The 27,794-nt window shown below is 40.4% G+C and overlaps 2 protein-coding genes across 3 annotated transcripts in view; one reads left to right on the forward strand and one right to left on the reverse strand.

Moving 5' to 3' along the window:
- Positions 1-240: 240 nt before the first annotated feature.
- LOC136445166 (neuropeptide FF receptor 1-like) lies at positions 241-18,652 on the forward strand. The gene is made up of 3 exons (XM_066443038.1): positions 241-990; positions 9,939-10,038; positions 15,203-18,652. Exons 1-3 carry the CDS (start codon positions 735-737, stop codon positions 16,032-16,034), a joined length of 1,188 nt encoding a protein of 395 aa, XP_066299135.1. The 5' UTR covers positions 241-734; the 3' UTR covers positions 16,035-18,652.
- The window catches only part of LOC136445148 (NAD(+) hydrolase sarm1-like), a 57,675-nt gene continuing 47,290 nt past the window's right edge, over positions 17,410-27,794 (reverse strand). For both annotated transcript variants that reach the window (XM_066443020.1, XM_066443028.1), the window contains one exon: positions 17,410-20,190. In XM_066443020.1, coding sequence (XP_066299117.1) covers positions 20,022-20,190 — 169 coding nt within the window. In that variant the 3' untranslated portion in view covers positions 17,410-20,021. The remainder of the gene's footprint in view (positions 20,191-27,794) is intronic.

The raw sequence follows: 27,794 nt of genomic DNA on the forward strand, positions 1-27,794 counted from the left end.
AGACATACAATGGTCACTCTGATATTGTAGTACTGAAAACACGCATCTGGTCAAGGCCATGTTTTGATGCTTCAGTTAATGTCCTTTAAACTTAAAGTAAGCTTTCACAGTAAATAATTTCTTAAAAGACGATGCCGTGTTGAAAAATACCTCTGTGATGTGTGCAGTGCCCGTTTATAATTTGCATCTTGGGCTGTGATTCGCGCATGCGTATCGCGGCATATTGACTGTGATCTAGTAGGCCCGGATCAGACAACATTTGCCTTGTTGTTTGTGACATTCGGCGGATCGTACCCCTGTTTCGCTTTGAAAAGCTGTAGTTCTATTAACATTCGCCTTTGGCATGATACCGGGCGTGTTTTTCAACATGCTATACATGTACGTAGATGATTCGTGTTTTTCTTTGATCGTGATCTTTCCTGGACCTTGTTTTCTTCACTGACGGATGCAGAAACTTTATAAGGCCGATGATGCTCTTCTGAAGTTGTACCATACGCACAGGTATCATAGAGTCATATTGTGACCAATCAGGAGTAGCGTTTGATGACATCAAGAGAGGCCGAAAGAGCTCATTGTGTTGGATGTCCTTCATCACTAGGGAGAACCGCACGCAGGTACGAACGCGTCTATGGCAAGCTATAAAAACAAGACACGCCAAAGGGATAGCAAAACCAGCTCACTACAAGATTTGAGACGGCTGCTACAGGGCTAGACGAAACTGTTGGCGTGCCAGTATGGACGTGAACGTAAGCGAGTCGTGGCCGGAACTTATGTATAAGCAAACGGCACCGGCAATCGCGCTGTTCTCCGTCGGGTACTCGGTGGTCTTCGTGGGGACTGTGTTGGGGAACCTCATCGTGGTGGTGGTCATCGCCCGTAACCGCCACTTATGGGGGGTCACCAACACTTTCATCTTCAACCTAGCGCTGAGCGACCTCCTCATAGCGTTCTTCTGCATCCCCTTTACCTTGGTCAACCATATCTTTATCGGTAAGTACATCACTGGACATCACACACTAAAGATCTACTCCTTCTCTATGAGTGTGTCGTAAAAGATATGGTAAGCAGGGCTCGAAATACTGGGTGTACGGTACATGCACTTTTGTGCACCTGATTTTTTTTTTTTTTACTGTGAGTGCACCAGTGCACCTTTGTAGACTATAGGGTAAAAGTACTATTGTACACTAGTAAACAGAACATTCCTGAAATTTGAGTATCAGAAAAAAACAATACAACCTTGATGTTAGCTGAAGAATTACAGATTGAAATTCTTTGGAGAGGCAGTAAACGTTTGCAATCACATTTTGCTGACATTCTACTTTATCTTATGTTGTGCACCAAAAATTCTTTCTGTGCACCTAAATTTTTAGATTAGGTGCACCAGTGCACTTATTCTCTAAAGTGTATTTCGAACACTGGTAAGATTTTTCCTTATTTTCCATGTTATTTAGATTTCCAACTCATCTAACAAGACAAGAATCAAGCTAACAACCTTCGTAAGATATGTGCCCGGGCCCAAAAGCTAGCATCACGCGGGAAGTGAAACTTGATTGATTTGATTTTCCTTCGAATCGCGTGATAACACCACCTTGGAGTCGTCCGGTATAAAAAGCCTAAGTTTGTGGTACAGAATACCAATGACCAGGGATACTGTAGAACAGAGTCTACCCGTAAGAAACAAGCTTGGAAGAAGGTGTAAGAACATAGGAAAACCCGTGGTCTGATCGGCTTGGCATACTTAATTCTTACCTACACACGAGAAATCAGTATACCTAACAACCAACACGTGAGAAAAACGTAATTGAGATAGGATTTATGAGTATGGAACGATATCTAAAATGATTATGATCTAATAGCAACATTATAGTCCTATGAAGCGTAGAGAATCGAGAAGAGCTGACAGCTCAGATTGTTCAGAAAGATAGAATGGTGAGACTGACAATCGATCATGTCATAGATTGTGGGCTTTAACAAGTCAGTAATGTTTACAAAATATGAAACATTCAAAGGAATACAAATAATCCATTTCGGAAAAAAAGCCAAGCTTAAGATACTTCATACACACACTGGTAACGCTAAAAAAATACTGTCACACTTTTGTCAATGTGGATGTTAAGAAACACCTTTGAGAGGACAAACCTAACCGTCCTCATGAACCATTATGTCCCTTATCGGATGCCCCTCTGAGAAATTTGTAGAATAACATCATGATGGACTTTGAGTGGGAAAGAAATACCCAGCTGAAATCCACACCTTCCGTGTTTGCACTGTTTCGCATTGGAGAACACATACCACTCTGTCAGGAACAAGTATGTATCGATCTAAATCCTGTTTATATTTAAACAACAATGACCTCTTTTGAACAGTTGCAATCGTTGTTGATTTAACATGTTCATACTTCAGCGGTGGGGTATTATGCTGTAGGCCAATAAAATTAAATTTCAAGATTTACTATACAGGAAATCTTGTATCTGGAAGAAAGTTTAAACAAACATGACTCGTTTTACTTAATTGGATGCCAAAAACAGCATGAAAAGCTATCCCTAACAATACACGGTTTGTCTAGTGTTCATGATAGATAGCTTGGCCGGTTTCATTTTTGATCACTTTTTCCAAAGGAGGACGTTTCGTAGGACAGAAACTCCGGCCAAATGTAGGACATCCTTTTAGAGGGTAATTACACAGCATCGGGCATAGGAGGTCACCCAGACCACGCTAATAGAGGCCCGTCTGTTCGGACCGATAACTGCATTAGTGCGGATTGATGCATCGTTTTCAGTCAAGGTTGCACATCATTAGACCTCAGGGCGCCCTTTTAATGCGTTTTGCCCCATTATACAGTTTCAGGCTGTCTGTCCTGCTGCTGAAAAAGCCGTTAGGTACACTGTAAGACCACCCTGTGTAACAATGGAATACACATCGAAAAAAGGGCAAGGATAGTCATCAATTATTCAGCGTAAGTGGCAGGTACTGGGACACGTACAATACTGTGTAGGAATCCCACATGAGACATGTAGTTGGCATCCTTAAGCCCCTATCTCACTGGACCCGCGACACGTTGGCGACCTCGCTGCGACCGAGCGATTTGACAGCGGGCTCAACGAATTTCATCGATAAAAAAACGAATATCTTCACGCTTTGTGTGCTTTGTTGTCTTTTTAGTAATAGTTGTAAGTTTTGCATGGTATTCCCATTACAAAGTCAAGGGTAACAGAAATCCAATTCAGGACGCAGCGAGGTCGCCAACGTGCCGCGGGTCCAGTGAGACAGGGGCTTTATATCTCAGGGGATGATTGTAATACTCTGGTATTAGAGATGGTTGGCAGCGTCAAATGAGACAAGTACATATTGGGTATTGCGATGTTTAGTCAACCATAGGATGAGCACAACCACCATCAATTAAGGTCAGTCGGGACGGGCACTTAATGCTGCATTTCACTAAAAGTGAGAGATTGATGATCATAACATTTAGAATTTATGAATAAGGTCAAATGTGTACGTGAAGACCTCATAACAACACCGCGGTGGTACTCCAATTCTCAGGACTGTGGAGCGATGGTTGGATATATATGGCAAAGTTCATCATAAATACCAATCCATCTCAGTGCAGTTTGGAAAATAATCTCCAAAGCCCATGTCTTCGCGTCTAGTGCGCGAGGTATTTTCAGCCGTAGCAAATTGATTTCCCTTAAGCTGGCCTTGGGCTTAAGCAGATTATATGGATGTGATCACAGGAACTGTGCGAGATTATCACCTACTGCTACTAGTACTATTTCTCTCTGAGTGCGTCCTGATGGAATATCAGTGCATTTTGAAATACAAGAGGTAACAAAAGTCTAGCGTTACTATTTCATGAATTGTTCTTTTCTATAACATGCTATTGTGAACAATACATACTATCATGAATGCTATGACAGAAAATCCTTATAACGATTTAGTTCAGTGACCAATCAGTGGTTCGCAGCTGACAAGTGTTCTTGATTTTTAAGAGGTAGCAATGGGCACGGGTCTTAAAGGATTGAAGGCCCCGTGTGCTAATGTCTCGGACCACACTGTCCGGGAGCCCATTCCAGGTGCTGATTGATGCATGTTTGAATGTCCTGCCTGTTGTATGAGTTCTGGAGACAAGTTCTGCATTTCCCTTGCCTAATACTACTTGTTTAGAAACACGTTCACATCCTGACTACATTATCATTTCTGGACCATCCAAAGAAAAATACCCTTGCAAAAAATCCCTAAGAACACCCCGCTGGTAAGGGTGGTAAATGTAGTCCCTTGTAAGAGCGATGCTCGGTATCTCCTGTGCCTTGGGTATTGTAAGACGGAGCCTATGTATCTCCTTCCACAACCCTTTGACCCCCCTTAGACCCTAATTGAAGTCAGGTATCCATTTACACCAGGGTGGAGTAAGGAAAGTCGTGCCCTTCCCAAAAGACACAACATCGAGCGCAGTGCAGTCAGGAACCCGTGACCTCTCAATCCTGTGTATTATACTGGAACCGGGCGTACACGTGCGCTCCCTGCTGTGACCTTCCCAGCAGTTTGAGGGGTGAATTAGCCCTGTAACTACATGAATACATAAAACTTGCAGACTACCTACAAGCTGAAAGCATTGGAGGCAGGAGCAGATTAGCATAACACTGGCCAAAAGGTTAAAATGTTTTTTACTGGTTTTCAAGGAAACATTATCTAACCATGCAGAATTACCCAGATACTGTAGTTGCAACAACGTTACAATATCAAGGCAATAATACGAAACTTTCCGTTTTTTAAAAACCAACCGTGTGCTCAAATTTCAACTTTCAAACCAGCCCTGTCAGACTTGTATCAAAGTGTCTAATTATGTTTATGTTTGCAACTTATCACAGCGGAATTAGTGTGTGTCTAGAAATGTGGCTAGTATTGACTGGTATAAATATGTCAGTCTGAGAAACCAGTACAGACAGGGGCTGCGTACATGTAGAACTGTAGATCCATGTCTCATATTACCAGTAAGAGCATGGAAACCCATGCTTGTCATTATTTCATATTCTGGATTAGGTGAATCTTAAGATACAGCAATGCTTCAAATCCTTATCTGTTGTCTCTACATCTCAAAAATGTCTTGAAGAGTAACTTGTGTTGGTCGCAGTCTTAGCCAGACCTCCACCGATGTGAACACCACGACAGTCAGTAGCAGACTGACCCTGGTAGTTTACGTTACCCGAATTTATTGGATGATTGTATAGTACAGGCATGGTCTTTAGGAAACATATTTGTCTATGACTTACCAACCTGATGAAGGCAGTCTATCCTGTCGTCGCTAACCTAACCGCAAGACCAACGACTTCACTTCGCATTGACCACAAATCGATGAAACACGCTGTTTTGTAGTCTTGTTCTATTTTGTTTTGTTCATTCGCGCATATATAAAATAACATCAGTGAAATAATTGAAAGTATCTAAAAGAACGTGCAGGAGGAGAAAAGAAGCCTGCAAGGCGTATAAGAAACCCTCCTCCATTTAACTTAACAAATGTCAATTATCATACAAGTGTAATATAATGAATAACTAACAAATGATGAAATGAACATAGGAAACATAAGTCTCACTATGACAGCCTTGTAGGACCTTCTCTGTTGACAGATACTTGCCGTCTTCTGCGAATCTCTCTAACCTTTAAATCGACATTAAGGCGACTCCCTACTGTCTGTGACCATGGAGACTTCCAATACTCCCACAAGCTTCCTGGCAATCATCAAGCTCTCAGCCGTCTATCATCTCCACAGGTCTATACTTTCCCCGTCATTATCTCACCATGAGTTCCACCCTAAACTGTTAAATACTGATTAGGAAAGGCAGTTATGGGAAAGGGAGGAGGCACAAATGAGGCAGCAATTACTCCCTCTGTTTCAAGGTGACATTATTAGAAGGAACAGAGGAAGTAATATACGTTTAAGAGATCCCAAAATAATAAGGGAAAATTCCTTTTATTCCTCTGTTTTAAAAATACTTCAAAAATACAAACGGAGTGTTCAATCTTCTAAAAAGCAAGCCATAGTTGATAGATATATATCTAGCTTTTAAACACACTCATGTTGAGACAACCACGACTTGAGGGGGCAACTGCCCCGTTCTAAATCTGAATTATTCAGCCGTCTTGACAAGATGTGCATTTAGCCAATCTGGGCAGGAATATGCAATAAAGACTATTATGATTATCATGCACACATCCCCATCTGGTCAATGCTTCAGTATCTCTTAAGGTACTATTTCTAGGGCCTAGATAGCTTTTCCTTCTCCTTGCCGCATCAGAGTCGATCCAGACCACGTAATGACGAATTTGAAGAGGAAAAAGTCTATTTATACCTAAACTAATGAGATTGGCCGCCACCTTGGATTGTGACCGATGACGGCATCAAATTAGCATAAGTTATGACTATCGAATCATGACAGCTACATTAAGATATGTATGATGTGGACAATGTAGGAAAACAAGTGTCGTTGAACAAGAAAACCTTGAAACCTCATTGTTGAAGCTGAATATTAGTGAATGTTGCAAGTTATGCCTGTCAGAAACCCTTTACCATGGCAACACAAAAAATGCCAAACTTATATATTATTATAGAATTGTTGCCGACTAAATTCTATGAAAAGTCACCAAGTTTGGGAGTCCTTGCACAACGTCGTTAAGCCCCCCTCCGTCTGAATAGGGTTAAAGCTGAATATATATATAGTTTCCAAAACGCTGTACATTAGAAACATAATTTTCTTTCGACCTACCAATCTGATCATGATGCTATTTATTGAATATTCTGAATGGTAGTAAAATATGCAACTTAAAACAACACGCCAAATCACGCCTTGATATCATAGAAGAATATCCACGTAATTCATAACGTTTATGAACGTTGTCTTAGAAATCCACAAACTGTCGATGGAAGTATGTAAGATTTCTGTAAAACTCTTCCGTAAATTAGTCTGTATAATACATGGGTGATAAGACACGATAGCTAAAATCTTTTAATAGCTATAGCTGACGTTAACCCTTTCTTTGATGATCAGACTATCCCTGGTGATTCGAGGTTTTAAGCAGGTTTGATACAACCTAGCGACCCCCGCACCGATGGTACATTTTGCACGGCAAAACATTATGGCCATGCGTTTATCACGTGAACGCCACGTGCCGCTCATGTCGGTGAAATTTACTGCGCAACATTGTTTTCTTCCATCGCGTCAAGCACGCGGCGGGTCAAACATAGTGACTTTACTATCATTTGTCTGTAGACTACTTTCGACGGTTGATGTGTACTATTTTCTGGCCTATGTTCTCCAAATATAGCACTAGAAGGAGAAAGACTGACGAGGACGATAATGGGTAGCCCTATCACAATTCTTCATCATAGACCTCAGTATCTGGTATAAATACATGCTCACACGGCGTTAAACAGGCGGAGAAAAAATTACAGACCATGTATTTTCTTTTCAGAAGAGCTGATATTACTTCCCGTGGGTTAAACATTTGGCTATGTCCGTGCGTTTTAAGTAAATACATTTTGAATAAATTGGATGATAATTGGTAACGTTATTTATCTGTAAGCGATGCGTACCTTCAAGTTTAAACCGAAGCCAAGCCCAACAATAATTACGTAGTTTTAGACACAAACCATGTAGTACACTTTCAAAAACGATCAGATCAAAACAGTCTTTGGTTCTACAAGTAATCTTATTGATGCCTTCATTCCTTTTTGTTTTATTTCTACTTTAGAGCTCATTAGAAAAACACAGTGCCACACGCTTTCTAGCCTACATAATGAATGTACTTGATACGCATTACATGTCTTACAGATGTTTCGAGCCTACAGATGTGCTTGATGTGTGTTACTCGTTCACCCTCTCAGCACACGTCGTACAGGGAATTCTAATAAGGTTACACCGATGTTAACCGTTGTAATATGACACGTTTATTATATGAAATATAAACTGTACGTGCCTGTAACTTTAAATTGCACAAGTTTCATTTCGCGGATGAAATTTTCACAAATCTTCACCTATATGTGACCTTCCCGGTATTGCCACGTAACTTATCAAGAAGCGTAGGCCGTAAGCTAAATGGGAACATTTGCCGTATGGGTTTATCGTCAGAAGAACATCCCGCCCATTCAGTGATATTCAATTTCCCAACACGTTCCCTTTCACAGATGGCCCGTCAGGATCTCTACTAGTGCATCTGTGCGATTCTGGATGCGATTCCTATGGACGGAATCAAGCCATTAATTTCTTCTACACGTTTTCTTCCACTCTTCTCAGAGTCTACTTGTATACAGGCTTATTCGCTAAGTGTATTTGAGAGCTAAATACGGGACTGTCGATTGCGGTTACATTCCACAGTATACGTTTCTAGGTCACCCCATCACGCACACACGAACATAAGCACACATATACTTAGTTCTCTTTCTTTAAAAGTGACTAGTTTTAGTAGAAAAAATTAGAACCTGAAAGAAGTTGTTATCTATTTCACTAAAGAGTACCGGTGAGTTGTCTCGCCAGGCTGATAAATAACTGGGTATTAGGGGGTGGTATTGGAGCCAACTAAAGATGGTATTGTCATCCTGACTTGCTCTTTGACGTCACACACTGTACCTCTGACGTCTGACACAAGTCACATGACAAGATGAACCAGAAATCCCTCTTTTGAAACTCATCAATTTCTTGTTCTTCCTGTGTCTGACGTCAGAAGTACCGTGTGTGACGTCAAAGAGCAAGGCAGGATGACAATGCTATTTTTGGTTGTCCTTTCTAAATGTGTTGTTGAAGGAAAGAACGTTTCCATATATGCAGTTGACGCGTCTTGTTTTGTTTTTTTCTCAAGTGAGAATCTAGGTTCTTTGTAACGCCACATGTTTTTTCGACAACCACAATGAGCGGCATACTTCAATGTTCTCCAAATTTTCAATGCCTATCAGAAGCTACATAACGCTAACTGTTATATCTGACATATGCATGGCAGGCACGTCGTGTTACGAACGGCATTATTGTAAGAAAAAACAAACTGTAGGTCTGTCCAATCTTGCCCTATATGTATAAGACTTAATGTAGATCGAATGAGCTTCGTCGAATGTCAACTACATTATTCATCCTCATTATAAATTCCGTAATCATCAATGCATACACAGCCGCTGCTTAATCACAAATTATAAAAGCACACTAAGCAAGCCCATTTTGATAATCCTGGAATCATGCCAACGACAGAAGAACCAAATGTCGATCAAAGTCGTGGATTATGTCGTCGCTCACGGTTTAAAAGATAGCGTCACCTTCTGAATACAAATTACTCCCTTTCGCCTGAACGTCTTATGTAACAAAAGAAAAGCATTGCTCTGAGTAAGGTGGTAGATTGTCCACCGATACATCGGCATTGGTGATGTGAAAAGAAGTAACCGGAGAGGAATGTAATGAATTTAAGTTTTGCGTGGTTTTAATTTCGCGATTGGGAGAAAATGGGGTGTTCGCGGTGGTTTTAAGTTAGTGGTTGAGACAATAGTAGACAAGCTAATTAAGTCGGTAGGGGGGATCGCGGTGGTCTTAGGTTCGCGGCGAAGAGCTTACCTTGAAAACCGCGAACATACATCTACCGCGAACATTTCTACATTTACAGTATGCTTCAAATCATATGTCTCGAGCTTGATATGCATTTCTTATGATACGTCGTACCTTTGTCTTTTAAAATCACGTATTTTGTTGAACCAGGACGCTGGTAGGTATCGACTTCCTGGCACCCCAATCGATATCCTACGTAACATGGACCTACCGAATATCAATGCGCGTCAGAAAAGTGGGTCAAATTCCTAAAGAAGACCAATGGACACAGCCGAAAATTCGATGAGTGACTTACTTGTGTTGCATAACAGTAAGAAGATAATAACTAACGTTTTATGTTGTCTCTCCTATGTTTTCAGAGAATGTATTTGGTGACGCCATGTGTCGAGTGAAAGCCTTGGCCCAGGGCCTGTCTGTTGGAGCGTCCGTGTTCACACTGACATCCATCGCAGTTGACAGGTAGGTAATCAGCCAACTGAACTTGAGTGTTGAAAGTAACGTTACTATAGATATCTACTTCATGCGCCACCTGCACCAAACAGCGGCAGATCTTTCTCTATTTCCAGACGTCTCTAGTTGTTCCGCTGAGGTATTCGGCTCAACAGCTGGAAAGAAAAAACAGCAGGATTTTGAGCTCAAGCTCCATGAAAGCCAGTGTAGTTTCACGTTGGTGGTGTGTAGTGATAAGGAAAACTGATGCACGCTGCCTGAAGTAAAGCACTTGGCCAGGTAGCAATTATACGATAGCTGCTGATACTTTTGTTTAACTTTGAAAAGAAAGATCGGACGACGGTGGGTGAATTTCAAAAGGATGTCCATTTCTAAGGGCTGTCCCAGTGTGCCCGTACACGATTGCATTGGTAAAACAGTAAAGCCCCGGTCACACTAAACTCACGTCGTACCTACGATGCACGTACGATGCATTTCCCGTACAACGCAGGTAAATCGCAGGTAAATCGCAGGTAAATCGTAGGTAAAATCAGCTATCGCAGAGCGTCGGGCAATGTTCAAAATTTCATCCAACGTCGTACGATTTTTATAGCCTCATATTTAGGCTTTATTGCGGCCTTTTTATCTAATGATGAGGTGACGAATTCATAAATTTAGACCATGTTCTGATGTTTTTAGTTACCCTGATATATTGCCGATGCTGATGCAAATTGTAACCATCATAAGACAATAGCAACCAGAAAACAGTGCGCCCGTAGAATAGCCTGCTTCCAAGTTTAGATTTTTTTCTACGTGTCAGGTCCAGAACCAGGCGCATATAATTGCTTTATGTCTGTATACACCTGGGTTTATAATTAGATCATACCTCAGTCCTATCCTGTCTCTCTTTTCAGTTTCAGTCTTTGTTTGACGTTTCATGCCTATTATGTGCTTTCTTTTTGATGGACAATACCACTGGCCTGTCATACTCTTTCTCTGGGCCATCCGCAAACTGTTCTCTTGGCAAAATAAAAGTAGAGACAGGGTGGGACTGAGGTCTGATATAATTATGAACCCACGTGTGTATAGCCATGAAACAATCGTATGCATCACCTGCGCGCGATACTCGATCTGACACGTGGAAAATAATAGCCTTGAAAGCCGGCTCTTCAGCGGGCACGCTGTACAACGGTTGCCACTGTGCTCTGGTGGCTGCACTTTTCAACAACATCGGCAATATCAGGGAAAACTGAAACCATCAGAAAACGATCGAAATGTGTACATTTTTCACCTCATTGGTATAAAAAGAAGGCCGTAGTGAAGTCTGTATTGGGGGCAATAAAGATCGTACGGCGACGGAGGGAAAATTTTGAACATGTTCAAAATCATCTTTAGCTGTATTTTTCGACGTAGGACGCTCGGCGATGGCTACTTTTACGTGCGATTTACCTGCGATTTACCTGCGATTGGTGGTCACATATAACGTAGGTACATCGTACGATGTTTCTTTTAGTGTACCTAACACTAAAAAAAAACATCGTACGATGTACCTACGTTATATGTGACCACCACTTTGTATGTGTTAACTATTGCACCCGGTTTTTCCCAAACGTACGACGTACGGCGCTGTCATGACGGAAGAAACCCCATCGTAGGTACGACGTGAGTTTAGTGTGACCATAGCTTAACCGATTAAGGTGACATTATTACTGACATATCATCCCTTCGATCCAGAGGGCAGAGGTACGAAAGTTTGGGCTTAGATTTTGGCTTATTGCACAAAAAAGCATATGACAGCCTGACGGCTGAATTGCATGCTCATCTGCATACTGTCAGTGGAACACTTAGAATAAATAAACATTAACTGTAATCATCAAAACAGCTACGAATTTAAAATCACTCTGTAGTACGCAACAAGTCTAAAATATTCTAGGCGTAGTAATACGACGATATGATAATTATGAAAACGTAATCATATAGAATAAAAAGTTATAAGTGTTCGTTACAAGTGGTCAGTCTGGGGGAAGTCTCCGTGTATATATAAGGTAAACGTTCCGCAAAATCAACGGAAAGTTCTCTTACAACCTCTAGCTTAGACTGAGGTGTTAGATATTCGATGCGTGGGCTACTGAGAGTCGTTACCGTAGGGGTCATGGTATGAAGGACATTGAATGTCTTTTGCTTTTGCTGATCGTTGATTGATGGCGTCTTAACCTGCGGAGGTTGTAGCGATTGTCTGGGGGGGGGGGGGGGGTAGTCATGAGTGCTGTCCTGCAGGATGTTTTCAAGTGTTCTCCAATTGTTCTCCAAGTGTTCTCCAAGTGTTCCCCAAGTGATTAATGGCGTCTTCCCCTGCGGAGGTTGTAGCGATTGTCTGGGGGGGGGGGGGTAGTCATGAATTCCCTGAGAGAATAAGTGCTGTCCTGCAGGATGCTTTCAAGTGTTCTCCAAGTGTTCTCCAAGTGTTCTCCAAGTGTTCCCCAAGTGATTGATGGCGTCTTTCCCTACGGAGGTTGTAGTGATTGTCTGAGGGGGTAGTCCTGAGAGAATAAGTGCTGTCCTGCAGGATGTTTTCAAGAGTTCTCCGGGTAGCTCTCTCGCGTCTGCTTGCTAGATAAGGGGGAGAGTCAGCAGGTAGCCCAATGATTTTGTCATTTCGGATAGGGACGTATAGTCAGCAGTTCCGTGTATGGGGAAGCCAAAGCTCTGTACCAAAAGAACCCAACGCACGTATTGAGAGTAGGTGTTCTTGTGTACTTTGCTGAAAACGCGAGCCGCAGGGAAGCCGCACGTCACTACTGTTAGCTACTTGAAAACAAAAACACCATGCTTCACCTCAGTTGTCTGTTCTACATTTTCTTACAATCCTGTCAAAGTTTCTCCGTGCCACAAGCTCTGGTGTTGGGAAACATTTTAAGCTGACTCCGTGACTTTTTGTTATGATGCCTTTGCAAGGCCGCTCATTTTCAACGCCGAAGGGCCTATCTGATTTAATGCAGATTGACTGGGCACTTTAATAACAACTCGCCAAATGACACACCACGGAGCCGAACTGCCAATCTCCTGTCAATCATGAAGTGAACGGTTTGAACCTCCATTAAAACCGTAATCTCTTCAATCATAGATAAAATCTATTGACCCTTTGCGAGTTTTCAACGTCGTTCCAGTCAGCGAAGGTAATAACTGGGTCTGCTGGATGACACCCATTCCGTGAAAGGTGTCGCGCATCAGGTTAATAACAGCACCAAACGCCTTGTCAATGCAACGACGGCAAAGGCCAGGCCGTCGTTATGAATGAACATTGTGGACAAACGTGCAGCAACTTCTAATGCTCCCTTTCCTCTCATCTTCTCATCTCACCAATTCATAGAGACTATTTTTGACGCCAATCTACCAGATGACTTAAGTACTTGCACTCTGCTGAAGTGATAAGGTATAACATAAAACGGAGACGGGCACCGCTTCATGCACCGGTAGGCGTGGGACAAATATTCTTTAACTAACCAACAATCGTCGTCAATGCAGGACGTGGTGCAAGGTAATTGAGGCAAATTGAGTCTGTGGAACTGACGTGTATGTTGTGATTTGATTTTTGAGCAGGGCGATTACAGGCTCAAAGGGCTGATTACAGGGTCTTTTGTCAGCTGCTGATATCAACGATATGTTTTATGCATCTACGTTTACGTGTGTTTTATGAAACCGTTCCTAGAAAATTTATGATAAGAATCAACGTCGAGAGAAATTAGAATTAAGGTCATTAAGGCAAGATCTGAATACGACCGTATAATGATTATTATCATCACCCCCTTAATGAAAATCCAACCGAGAAGAGTGTAATACTCTGCTGTCGACGATAAACTCTTAAAAGCATTCTCCAGCCCTATGACAAGCCTCAAAGTGAATGCCGTGAATGGCAATGGGAACAGGGTGAAACGTGTCGTGACCACCGTAGTCAGAAGTCCCAATAATGTTCCAGAGACGACACTCTTAGATATATGTTTTTCCTTTAGATCACAAATAATCGACAAAATCCACAATTCTGGCCAACAATAAAGATAAATGGCATACATATCTACACATACGAAGACTCCAAAGGAATTTAAGATCACAAAAAGGTGTTCGGTCTGGAATAATTCCCCAATCTCTAAAATTGCCAGGATTATTCGACCAAAGCACATGATAGCTGGTGATATCAACGATATGTTTAATGCATTTACATTTAGGTGTGTTTTATGAAACCGTTCCTAGAAATTTGATGATAAGAATCAACATCGAGAGAAATTAGAAATAAGGTCATTAAGGCAGGATCTAAATACGACCGTATAATGATTATTATCAAAATCCAACCGAAAAGAGTGTAATACTTTGCTGTCGACAATAAACTCTTAAAAGCTTGCAGTTGGTCGGTTATCTGGATGAGGTATGCCACGCTTGTTTAATTTGATCAATTTCCTCAAAGTCAAACATTTAATGAATTGCTACAACGCGAAACAAAATTTATAGCGCGGTGTCCACTATCAGATGTTATATTGAATTGCTCTTGGCTCGAGTGAAATGTATGTATCGTCAATTTCAGTCGGCCAGAGGGACCGTTACATCATTGGTATCTTACTGTTACGTAAATGACTTTTACGGACAATTGCTCTTCCTCAGATTGCCACTATGATGTCTGTTTCTTTGAAGCAAGTGCGTGCTATGTTACACAATCAGTAACAATGCTGGATAAAATGGACGATAGGTTCAATCTTTCTGTAGTCACTTTTCTAATTTCGTTTCCGCTATTCAACAATGATGAGCTCCAGCCTATCAACTAATCTGGTATTAGCTAAAGCAAGGCAAGTTACAAATAAAGTACAGTAGTGTTATTTATAATATATCCGTCAGCATAATCAAATATATATTAGCAAGCAAACTCACACAAACATTAACCACTGCCGATGTTTCATGGTATCTAAGAACTGCACATCGAAGTTGAACTTCATCGAGCTTCAAACTTGTATTGTCTAAATTTACAATGCGATACTTGTATAACTGAGTTACCTTAAAATTAACTGTAACCTGTGGTTCAAGCGCCACTTACTGACCCACTAGGCTAAAAGGTCCGGACCGGTTAGACTGGTCAGTAAGGGGTGCTTGAACCACACTGTTACATAACGTCTCATCATTTCTATGAACATTCTGTGTGTTTCTCCAGATACGTTGTCATCATTCATCCGCAGAAAGAGCGATTGACGAAGAAGCAGACACTGCTGGTGATCCTTGGGGTGTGGATCGCCTCGGCAGCCATCATGGCTCCTCAGGCAGTCGTGTCGTACGAGAAAGAGGTGCTGTACGAGAACCACACCCTCCACATCTGCGGCGAGTTCTGGTCATCTGAGGCTTCACGGCAGGGCTACACGGCCGCGTTGTTTAGCCTGTGCTATGTCGTGCCCTTGGTGACAATCAGCTTACTGTACTTCAAGATCGCAACCAAAGTCTGGTTCAAGCCACGTCCGGGAGGCGCTGACGGCAGCCTGCGGAGCACCGCAAGCGGGAAGACATCATCGGTCCCCGTCGGCGTCTCAGCCTGCAGGATGAGAGTCGTCCGTATGGCCATCGCACTCGTCGTGGTGTTCGCAACGACCTGGATGCCGCTCTACATCTCCTGGTTACTGGAGGACTTCGGAAACCTGAGCCTTCAGCAGAAGGCTAATCTCCACCACTACGGCTACCCGATTGCCCACCTGGTCGCCTATGCTAACAGCTTCATCAACCCGCTTGTGTACGGACTCTTTACAACGAACTTCAGGCAGCATTTCAGGCAGACGTTTCGACTGGGCTCGGGGTCACGGCCAGCGTCACTGGCCGTGACCATGGTCCGTCGGGACAGAGCAGTGGACGAAGTACAGAATGGCACTGCCACTGCACACTCCAGCCCTTTGACAAGCATGAGAGTGAATGCCATCAATGGCAATGGGAATAGGGTGAAGCGTGTCGTGACCACCGTAGTCATAACTCCCAATAATGTTCAAGAGACGACGCTCTAAGATACAGGTTTTACTTACAAATAATCGACAAAATCCCCAATTCTGGCCGACAATCAAGATACATGACATATATCCATATACACACAAACACTTCAAAGGAATTTCAGATCTCAATAAGGTGTCCGACCTGGAATAATTCCCCAAGCTCTAAAATTTCCAGGATCATTCTACCAAAGCACACAAAGACACCGAACATGCACCGCCCTTTGGAATAACTCATTGAAAATTCTTCAAATCTAAGGACATAAGGCTATGTGTGTTGTGGCCATAGAGTTAAAAGACAAATGTATGATCTACCACAATGTATGTATGCCAAATTCCACAACTCACTTTTAAGTTCCTATCATGCAAACTTAAAAGGAAATTAAAAGATTAAATTAAAATGATTCAAATAAGTCTAAATGGCAAGTCAAGTGTGTGTCTGGAACGCACGAGGATCAAGAATATGGCACTTTCCATGGCAATCCAGCCAGTGGTGTTTTCTCATAGTTCAAATCACAATCACACAAAACCCATAGACATACACTCTCGTGATACATAATAATTTAGATTTTACCGTACCGGCATGCAGCCCAAACAAATGTCACAACCAGTTAGTGAACACAAGCTTTTAGTCACAAGACATAGATTACACGTGATGCCATCCCATGGCAAGTAGCTCCGTGAAGTATGGACTTGGGCAGCAGCCAAACTATGTTACGTTTCCCTCTTTGACTTGTAACTGCTGCTTAACCCGCTACGTTAAGGTGTAATGGGGGCCAAATGTACACGATGACACCTAAGTAGTGTGAAGGTCAATCGATAAGTGCTTTTCGATGCAGTCATATTGGCCTTGACAGTCAAGTAGCTGATAGTTCTGACGTATAAGCATTCTGTGCTGTACTTTTCCTCAATGATAGGCATGTAACGTTATGTATCTGCTCAGAATACTATTTCCCCGGTGGCTATGTTTTCAGTGGCTATGTAACCATGGGTTCGACGTACTTGCCGGGCGAGCATTTTGATGATATTCTAGAGATACAACGTCCTTTTCTTCAGCCCAAATCATTTTAATACTCTTTTGAAGGTAGTTAAGATGACTTTCACTCCATACATCTCATTTGTGATCAAGTATTTCACACGATAATACATACACCTGTTTCAAAATACTCTATAAAATATCATCTTGACTAACAGTAACGTTACAAGTCCCTGGAAAGAAGACAGTCTATTTAATCCAGAATTTCCCTGTGTACGTGCGCGTGTGCGTGCCTGTGTGTATATGTGCGCGCGCACTGTTGGTGTGCATGAACAGAATAACTCAGAGACATTATACACGGATATCTTTGTGATTCTTTTGTATATGTAAAAGTGAAAAGGACTTACACTCCCAAAGTGCTTTTTCGTCATGTTTAATTGGAGTCTACACACGATCAATCAATGTACAAGGCAGCAGTAGGCATGCCACAAAACAGTGTACCAAACTAAGACACAACTTTCAAGCTTGGATTTGGTCATTGCAACATTAATGTAAACTCTCTGAGTTCCCACGTGGTAAACTAAGTTAAACTAATATACTGTCATGTGAATCTAGCATTTTGCCTCCTTTCTTTTAGAATATCATTAGACTTTTGTCTAGAATTTGCTGCAAATATCTATAGCTGGAGATATCTAAATATCACTGTTACTGAATTACTTTAATTTTTTTTTATTTGCTGTTACAGTAATTACCTGATATCTAGAACACAATTATACATTTGCATAGAGTTGACTAGCTATATGCTGTCAAAGCTAAACAATAATGCAAATTATAATGATTTTCACAATTCATATTTTGACACAAAAAGCAGTGATATTTCTAATTGTACATAATATTTACTTTACATAGTTAACTTTGAGTGTGATGTTATCTCTTCTGCTGTTGACACACTGTCTAATATTAACCAAGTTATCTGTGAAGCCATTGGTATCCTAAATTGCAATTATAGTGGAATTATGTACAATGTCAAGTACAAGTGCATGTAAATTGAATTTTGTCATCTGTATTACATGTACTTTTGACGGCCATCCGTTGTGGAAGGCAAACTATTAATTGTATATTATTGATGCTGGTTTGTATAAGTTCATTGTTGCACACAATTCTAGTTTTTCTTGTAAACTTGTAGTTGTTCTCTACCTTTGTGCCATGACTACTTCAGTTTGCAGTCCACAGACTGGTGATTGGGTGAAATTTCTTTAACATTGACATCAACGTTAACATAAAGAAACACAACGTGCCAAATTGAAATAAATTAGATGTTAATCAAATTGCATTTCCCTATTGCATTACTGAATGGCAAAAAGCACACAGATATTGGCATGTGAGCTTTAGAAAACTGACAAATTATATAGTATATACTACAGACATGTACAAGACAAGTTTTGTTTGTCATAAAATTATAATCTAGATTCAATGATCGTGCAACAAAAAACATAAACTGAAACTGCAGTATGTCAGCAGGTCCAGTTATGTGCAAACTGCATAGATATATGATTATCATATAATAGTAATCTAATTTATTGGATACATGTATGATGTTTCTGATGTTGGTGGTATAACAGAGTGACTATTTGTGGTTAATAAAATATCGTCATGTTGATTGAAATCGTGTCTTTGTGCATTCACTGCTTTGTCAACTGCTGACAAAAAAGTCCACTATTGATTGCTCACAAAAACAACTTAATAATATGATTGTCCTTTCCTGCTACCTTCACGTGACCCCCTGCATGGTGGTGACCTTGCTGCACACGTCCGAGCAATTTGACAGCGCACTCAACGAATTCCATTGATAGTAAACAAAGCTTGTTATGCTTTGTGTGTTCTGTTGTCTTTTTAGTTAATATACTTGTACGTTTTACATTATGTTCCCATAATATAAAGTCAAAGGCAGGGCTGTCTCCAGGACCCATCCCCCAACGAAAATTTGCTCGTTGGGACGACATTTTTTTTACCCTGTCCGTCCAAGAGAACTTAATGACATGAAATCAATGAAAATGTATTTTTGTAAGCTTTAAATAGATTTAACGATGAAAATCAACAACATGGGCTTCCAAACAATGAGTGTGACGGAAAAATATTCAAAGCTGGAGACAGCCCTGGTCAAGGGTACCATAAATCCAGTTAAATCCAGTTAAGGATGCAGCAACACCGTCAACGCATCCAGTGATGAGATTGGGGATTAAGACTGTAAGGCTTTGATGTTCATACAAATTGTCAACTGAACTGAACCCAATGAACAAGGTGAAAATCACAAGGGATTTAAGACTAATGCTTCAAGAAATAAACATCACAATTGATCTCTACAACGGAAATACAGATTTCCAGTGCAATTACTATGTTTAATCTCTCTCGAAGTAATTACTGTCAATTTAAGCCTCGGCTCCTTTCAAGTGCAAAATGCATGCATGAGTCAACTTAAGTCTGTGTGTGTAAGTTTCATCCAATAAATATGGTCCCCTTCATATCACACACCATGCATTTCTGTTTGTCTCTCTTAGTTCTATATTTATTGGCCAAACCAACTATATTTCTCAGACATTTTGAACTAAAGATGGAGCAAGAAATAATGAAAACAGAGGGCTGTGGGGTATAGCTTCTGTTATGACTGCATTCACTCCCTAAAACTATAGAAAGCACCAAAACATACACATACACCTCAGACCCTCATGCACATTCCGTTTTAAAGTCATTTTCTTTTAAATCAGGGAACCCCAATATAAAATTGGTGTGGCCTAAAGTACAAATGAAGGACCATAACAAATGCCACACTGTGGCTACCATCTCTACCCATTTGGGATTCAACAGGAGGTTCTAAGCCCTAACAGTATGTTCTAGTAAGGTTGCCATGCCATCATCGCCAGTAAAACATACCCCAGAACAGCAGTGCTAGCACAGTGTACACTCATGTAAGTTCAAGTTGACAGGGGAAAGATGATCACACATCAGTCATCCAACTATTGACATTCCACTCATATGCTATCACTGCTGCCCATCCTGTGGAGTCGGTACCGCGGCGTGTCAAATACTTCTTCGTCTTTACTACTCATCTTGCTGAGCCGCCCCCTCTTTGAGACGTCTTCTCCGCGAAGGAACCTCTCCAGCTTATCGATGCAGGCGTCTTGGTAATCATGAATCCACCTACAAGGGAAGACAGTTATTGAATTCTGAGATGACATTTGATGACTCAGTACAAGAAGGCAAACAATATTGAGGGAAGGGAATACAATTATTATTGAATTCTGAGATGACATTTGATGACTCAGTACAAGAGGGCAAACATTATTGAGGGAAGGGAAGACACTTAATTCTTAGATGACATTTGATGACACAGTACAAGAAGGCGAACATTATTGAGGGAAGGGAATACAGTTATTGAATTCTTAGATGACATTTGATGACACGGTACAAGAAGGTGAACATTATTGAGGGAAGGGAAGACACTTATTCAATTCTTAGATGGCATTTGATGACACAGTACAAGAAGGTGAACAACATTGAGGGAAGGGAAGACACTTATTCAATTCTTAGATGACATTTGATGACACAGTACAAGAAGGTGAACAATATTGAGGGAAGGGAAGACACTTATTCAATTCTTAGATGACATTTGATGACACAGTACAAGAAGGCAAACATTATTGAGGGAAGGGAATACAGTTATTGAATTCTTAGATGACATTTGATGACACGGTACAAGAAGGCAAACATTATTGAGGGAAGGGAATACAGTTATTGAATTCTTAGATGACATTTGATGACACGGTACAAGAAGGTGAACATTATTGAGGGAAGGGAAGACACTTATTCAATTCTTAGATGACATTTGATGACACAGTACAAGAAGGTGAACATTATTGAGGGAAGGGAAGACACTTATTCAATTCTTTGATGACATTTGATGACACAGTACAAGAAGGCAAACATTATTGAGGGAAGGGAATACAGTTATTGAATTGTTAGATGACATTTGATGACACGGTACAAGAAGGTGAACATTATATATCAGGGGAGGGAAGACATTATACAGTGTAAGTGAATTCTTAGATCAGACATTTGACGACACAGTACAAGAAGGCAAACATTATATATCAAGGAAGGGAAGACTGTTTTTTGAGTTATTGAATTCTTAGATGACATTTGATGACACAGTACAAGAAGGCAAACATTATTGAGGGAAGGGAATACAATTATTGAATTCTTAGATGACATTTGATGACACGGTACAAGATTAGGTGACCACTATCACGCTGGGCTATCTGCGACTAGCATGATAAATTACAATGTCCCTCAGTCAGAGAATGAATGGCATGACAATCATGATTGTACAAGGGGCAAAGTACCCAAATCAGTATATTTGATGGAGCTAGCAATTGTAAAAGGTTGAACCAGTTTTTGGCTTACTGTAGAAACGAAGGCAAGGAACACAGGTATGACATTACGCCATGGAACTTTTAAATTAGTTTTTTATCTGATTCATTGAAAGAACTTAAGCCTTCAACGTGACATTTCTAGGTAGTCAGCCTTTCCTCTATCTTTAGAACCCTTACTTATAATGTGCATCCATCAATTATGAAAAACAGTTACTGTTAGTCTGTGGGTTAATTTGGTAATCACTTGGTTAAGGGCACTGTAGTATAAATTATATAACTGTCTGGGATTGACATTCTTACTAAAAAAAACAGACTGGTCTGAGGCTAAAGATGCATTGTGCATATTAAGTGGCGTAATGTTGGAGCAATGGCTGGAGTACTAGTGTTTGGCCCACAACCTGGAGTCCCGGTTTTGAATCCCCTGACATGCCACCGATGTTGTGCCCTTGGGAAAGGCACTTAACGTGACTTTCCACACTCCATCCAGGTGTAAAAATGGGTAACTGACTTGGTGGTAAAAAGTGGTGGAAGGAAAGGGTTGTCCTCCACCTTCAAATACCATGACCTAGACACAGTCATAGTGGATTATAAACAACCCATTGACCCTACAGCCTCAAAAAGGAATAGAACTACCTATTTTATTCAGTGTCCCATTTAGCAAAAATTCACAAGCCTTGGTGGCAAGTAAAAGAAAACGTTTTTCAAGAATCCCCTTCAGCTTTAATCATAATAATCTATCTGCAGCTGTTATATTAGATAAAGCCCTTGAATTGATTTGGAAAATTCTTCCAGACTGAAAAATGATAATGGAGTAGCCCTTAGCAGTGCCTCAAGTTCCCACTCATCTGATAATACTCACCAATACTCTATAGAAAGAGTGAAGACGACAGTCTTGACAGGAAAATAATAGGTACTTGACAAAGGCGTTCACGTTTTAGATCTTATCAAAGAAGAAACAAAATTCAATTTTCCTCTCTGGTAACTCTTTTAATCCTCTCTATATACTGTATAGGTCCTATAGGATAAACCATCCCTTCTGTTTGCCTGGGGAGGTTTAGAAAGATCAAATCAGGACACACAATTTAATACCTAAACCTGAATTGATAGATTGGTAATTTCAATGAGCTCAAAATAAACTCTTTGCTGTCCTAGTAGAGTGACTGTTGTATGTGACCTGCATGCAATGACCTCTTCTAATAGACAAAAGTAACTTAAAGCTGACAGTGTGTAGTCTCAGGGAAGTATTTTACATTGGAAAGAATGGAACTGCTACATGATACACATGTTTATATACCTCGAGCACGTTTAAGAACCCACCGCACTTATTGAAAAGAGTAGGGGTCCTTCCTGGTGTGAGTGGTTCAAAACCCACATCCTGTATGGCCACACATGGGGCAATTGTAACTGTATTGATGTCACTTGAGTTAGTGCCGAATGGCAGCTGCTCCAGACCCTTGCGATCTAGCCCCAACAAGATTTATTGTAAGCTCCTCACAATTCAGTCCCAGTGCATGGCTGCAAAGAGAGAGTAGTCGGCCCACCCAATACTGTAAAATTAATGCATTTAAGTTTGTGTGGTTTCAATTGCGTGGTAGGGAGAAAACTGAGTGTTTGCAGTGGTTTTAAGTTGCCATTTGAGACAATAGTATAGACAAGGGGGTAGGAGGGCAAATTTCACAGAACCACCACAAACATTTCTGTATTATTTTATAGTAACCAATACATAAACATGTAACAGAATGTTTTTCAATGGGATTACAATCATTATAGGCAGAGTACGCATGCAGCTAATTCTGTGACTAAATGACATAGCTGTCAATGTTCAATCCAGAATTGTATTCTACCATATATGATATTATCATAACAGATGATTTGGGTTATAAAAGTCCCAATTTTGATGTATCAAGACTAAATATAAAATACAGTGTCAGATACCTTATCTAATAAATCATACAGTATTTTCGGCCAGTAAATCACTTTAGACAACTTCCGTGTCTCTGCAAACTTAGTGTGGAATCAATATACAGTGTGAATAATGGGACTGAAAGGTTCTAAAACTGCTTGTGACACGCAGTGAATATAAATGCACACCAAACTGCTGGATACAAATGGACCTTGAACTGTTTTATATCCACACTGCTGGAATGGAAATAATAGCAGCCTGACCTGCAGATATAAAGGCTAATAAGCCTCAAACAACGTTGCTGTTTATAACAAATGATTTATGGAAACTTTTTGATGGAAACTGAATGATTGCCAAACACTATTCGTCTGAAATATAAAACAGGCACTATATAACATATGTATTGCCTGGTTATGCTGCTTTGAAATATGATCTGGGATGTTTTATGTGCAAGATGATATTGGTCATTTTTCCCCGTAAATATCTATTGGTGGCAATGCACTTAGTGCGTACATGTCTATTCATTCACAACATACAGGGCTCGAAACATAAATGTGCGATGTACAACTTGCACGCTGTTTTCAAGATTTGAACTTAAAAAAAATATTCTGAACGTGCAATTTTGCATGTTGAAAATACAGGTATACAATACAGGGCTCGAAATAGTGGGTGCATGCGCACCTGTGTGCACCCAAAATTGGAGCTTTGCACCTAATTTTTGACAGTGGGTGCACTAGTGCACCTAGATATTTTTGTAGGCAATAGGCCTTTGAGAAATAAAGGTACTATTGCACACTAGTTTACAGAATATTCTTGAAATGCTAAGTATCAGAAAAAAAGTAACATAATTTGTAACTGTTACAGTAACAGTTGTACTTTATTTGATGTATTACTGAAATTTTGAAGTTAGCTATAGTTAGCTGAAGCTAGCATAGATAAAAAAAAGAATTACAGATTGAAGTTCTTAAGAGTGTTTAACTTAATTTTGCTGGCATTCAACTATATTTTGTGGTGCACCCAAAATTCTTTCTGTGCACCTAATTTTATTGGTTGGGTGCACCAGTGCACCTATTTCCAAAAATGAATTTCGAGCCCTGTATACTTGTATTACCTTGTAATATGTTTTCACTGTGGAAGTCTCATGCTGCATCCCACTAGTACCCTCATTTCCAGAATAACTTACCAGCAAGTTTTTTTTTTCTCATCTAAAAATCCATTATAACACTATTGATTTCTTCCTTGTTACTTATACATGTTGTATTTTCATTCAACACATGTAATGCCTTGTAAATATGAGCTCTGTACGTAACATCACATCAAGGAGGTTTTAGATCTTTCAAATCACTTGCAAAGTTTTTGCCAACATGCAATTTTGCATGTTAAACCAAAAATTATATTTTGAGCACTAAGGCACGACAATTTCTGCGTCTGATTCATAGACACCATATCCAGTGTAATGGAGAGAATATGTCACCCTGTCTCTGGATGTCTCTGCTCTGATTTCCTGCAATCATTTGAAAACAGCGTCATTTTTTTTCTAGTCCTTATTATATTGGCTCTACTCAAAATTCATGGGTAGTATTTCTCATTTTTCATTGGGGAGAAATTTTCCACTGGGTCCTGCAATCACTTTAGGCATGACACATATTTGTGGGGTGGGAATGTGGTGTTGAGGTATAATCAAGTCTCTTCTTTAAGCAAATGAATGAAATTTTGAAACAGTCAGATGTTTCAGACAGCACCAGCTGTCTTTTGTCAGTGACTAAAGAAAGGACTTGGAGACTGACGAAAGACAGCGGATGCTGTATTAAAAAGGTCTGTTTCAAAATTTTATCCAGTTGCTTGAAGAACTATTTTTGGCTTATCTTATACCTGGATGTCTAACCTTCATCAACGTATCAAGTCTCTTCTAAGTACCTGCATGGACAGCCATGCCATATAATATAATGGAAATAAGTGAGAGTGTAATGAGTATAATGTTACTTTCTATACTACATTTTGTACTGGGCCACTAGCTCCATCTCAAACATTGAGGGGGTCAACATATTTCATCAAAGTAAAAAAGCTTGATGGGAAATATGACAACTTACAATTATGGACAAACCTGAAATTCATGACATCTCATTCCTTTGGAAAAATTACTTTTCACGGAATCATCTATTAATCAATCAAGTTCTCAATACATGGCCATTGTGGTTTCTCAGGTGGCCTTGAGGTTTGGGTAATGTTGGCTCAGAATCATAAGTTCCGGATTCGAATCCCTAGCATGTTCAAATGTTGTGCCCTTGGGAAAGGTGGGAATGCATTAATTCCCTCATCACTCTAAAACCTCCTCACTTAACTCACTGGTGAAAATGAGTACCTTAGCTTTGGTGAGGGACATTATTATATATATTAAGCAAAGGTCACATGTTTGAGGAGAGCCACACCTCTAGCACGTTAAAGAACCCATGCACCACACTTATTAGTTAGAGTAGGGGTCCATCATAGTATGAGTGGATCAACCCTATCAACTTGAATCTGGTTTTATTCAGCTTGTAACATACAAAACGGGACTGTAGTGTTCAAAGACAGGTATCTATCAGCTATCTAAAGACAGGTTGCTCTGTTGAAGCCCACAAAGAACTGTTCGACTAAAAAGTCATAAGTTGCTAGTGAAAGGAACTTCATTTTGCCCATTAAAAGTACAAAACAGATAACAATAAAACCATTCTTATTAATTTTCATATCATACTAATCAATATTAAAGTTCAAACATAAATTTGAAGATCACATTAAAAAATCTGAAGATTGTTTGAAACCAATCTCAAAACAATCTGAAGATTGCTTCAAACAATTTAAAGATACCTTCAAACAATCTGAAGGTTTTCCATAAAATCTGACAGAAGGTTTTCCATAAAATCTGAAGATTTTCTGAAAAAATCTGAGGATTTTTCAATTTTCAAAGACATGATTTATTAAGTGGCAAGGAAGTTGTTCACAGAATATAAACTCTGTAAGTATAAGCTGTCAAAGGCTACAAGCATTAGTCCAAAGTGCAAACCGATTTTCCAAAATTAATCTGGAGGGTCTTTGGTGTGTTTTACCTTAAGATGGTTGTGCAACAAATAAGGTATTTCAAAACTAAAGATTTGTCTCCAATAGGAAGAATCTACCAAGCAACTATTCACATTGTTTTCCTTCTACCTGTATGCCAAACGTAATGTATTGCCTGAGGGGAGGGGGGGGCACCAAAGTCCACCAACCATCAGATCATTATCATGCACCTACAATGTAAATATTACAGAGCAGAGCTTACAGTGTAATGTTATAGACATTGGCTTAGAGTGAAATAGTGAAATGAAACATATCTAACTTTTGATCTTTAATTCATTGAAGGTGCACCCAGGATCATTCCATGCTGATGAAAGGCTTCTGTGCGTAAGATAAGAACAATTGCAACAAGATCAAAACTACATTTCAAGCCCATGCCACCCAGACTGCCAGGCTCCAAAATCTTTCTTATGTAAATGCACTTCTGTTACTGTTATCTCATCCCTACCTCATACTGGGTGACTTGACATTTGAATTCTAGCCATGGTAAAGTCCCGTCAATTCATTTCCTTCGTACTCGTTAGAGCATCATCAAATTGCAGTTGCTAAAGTAAGCAATCTAGAGATCATGGTGGACAAAGTAAATCCTGGTTAGAGTGTGTCAGGAAGGACATTGGGGTGCGCAAACATAGCCTGAGAGTGGGCCCGCTGGACAGAGCCACGTGGAAGTCACGGTGTGAAGACTAGCCGACTGCTGCACACCCCTATGTCAGGGACCCCAGTAGCAGCATAATCAAATACTCATTACAGTCAAACCTGCCTAGGCGACCACCTTTTCAACGCGACCACCTGGCCATGGCAACCGCTTTTTCTCGGTCCCAAAATTTTCCCCATACTCTGGCACAAGCATTAAGCTGCCTGCCCAAGGCGACCACCCGTCCCACGCGACCGCGACCGCCATGACCGCACAGAGCACAATCCCTGCCCATGGCGGCCGCCTCATTTCCAAGCATGTGGTGACATCGGATCATTTTGCTGTCGGATTTGGCGGAAAAAAATGTATGGAATAGCATCGATTCCTCCATGAAGTGATTTGATAAAACGTTCCCACTATAAATATTGTAAATACAAATGTTTGTGAATATTTTAAATCGATGTTGGTGTGCCCATCGTAATCTTAATAGTTTACCGCAAGCTCGGTTTGGTTTAAACTCTATTTTCAAAACGATTACGTAGTGCATGGCGTCAAAAAGTCAGATCTCACAGAAATTACCAGCCATTTCTTGTATTTTCAACAGAAATGTGTGTATCTTACTAAATTCCGCTGAAAAATGACTTCGCGGCGGGCAAAACATCGGGCGAAACATGTTGTTTCTTGGTCCCAACGCCATCTTGGTTTTGGCACGGCCCCAGATAATTGGCGTACCGCTGACCTT

The sequence above is a fragment of the Branchiostoma lanceolatum genome, chromosome 1 (genome assembly GCF_035083965.1).
Source record: "Branchiostoma lanceolatum isolate klBraLanc5 chromosome 1, klBraLanc5.hap2, whole genome shotgun sequence".
In the NCBI taxonomy this organism is placed as follows: domain Eukaryota; kingdom Metazoa; phylum Chordata; class Leptocardii; order Amphioxiformes; family Branchiostomatidae; genus Branchiostoma; species Branchiostoma lanceolatum.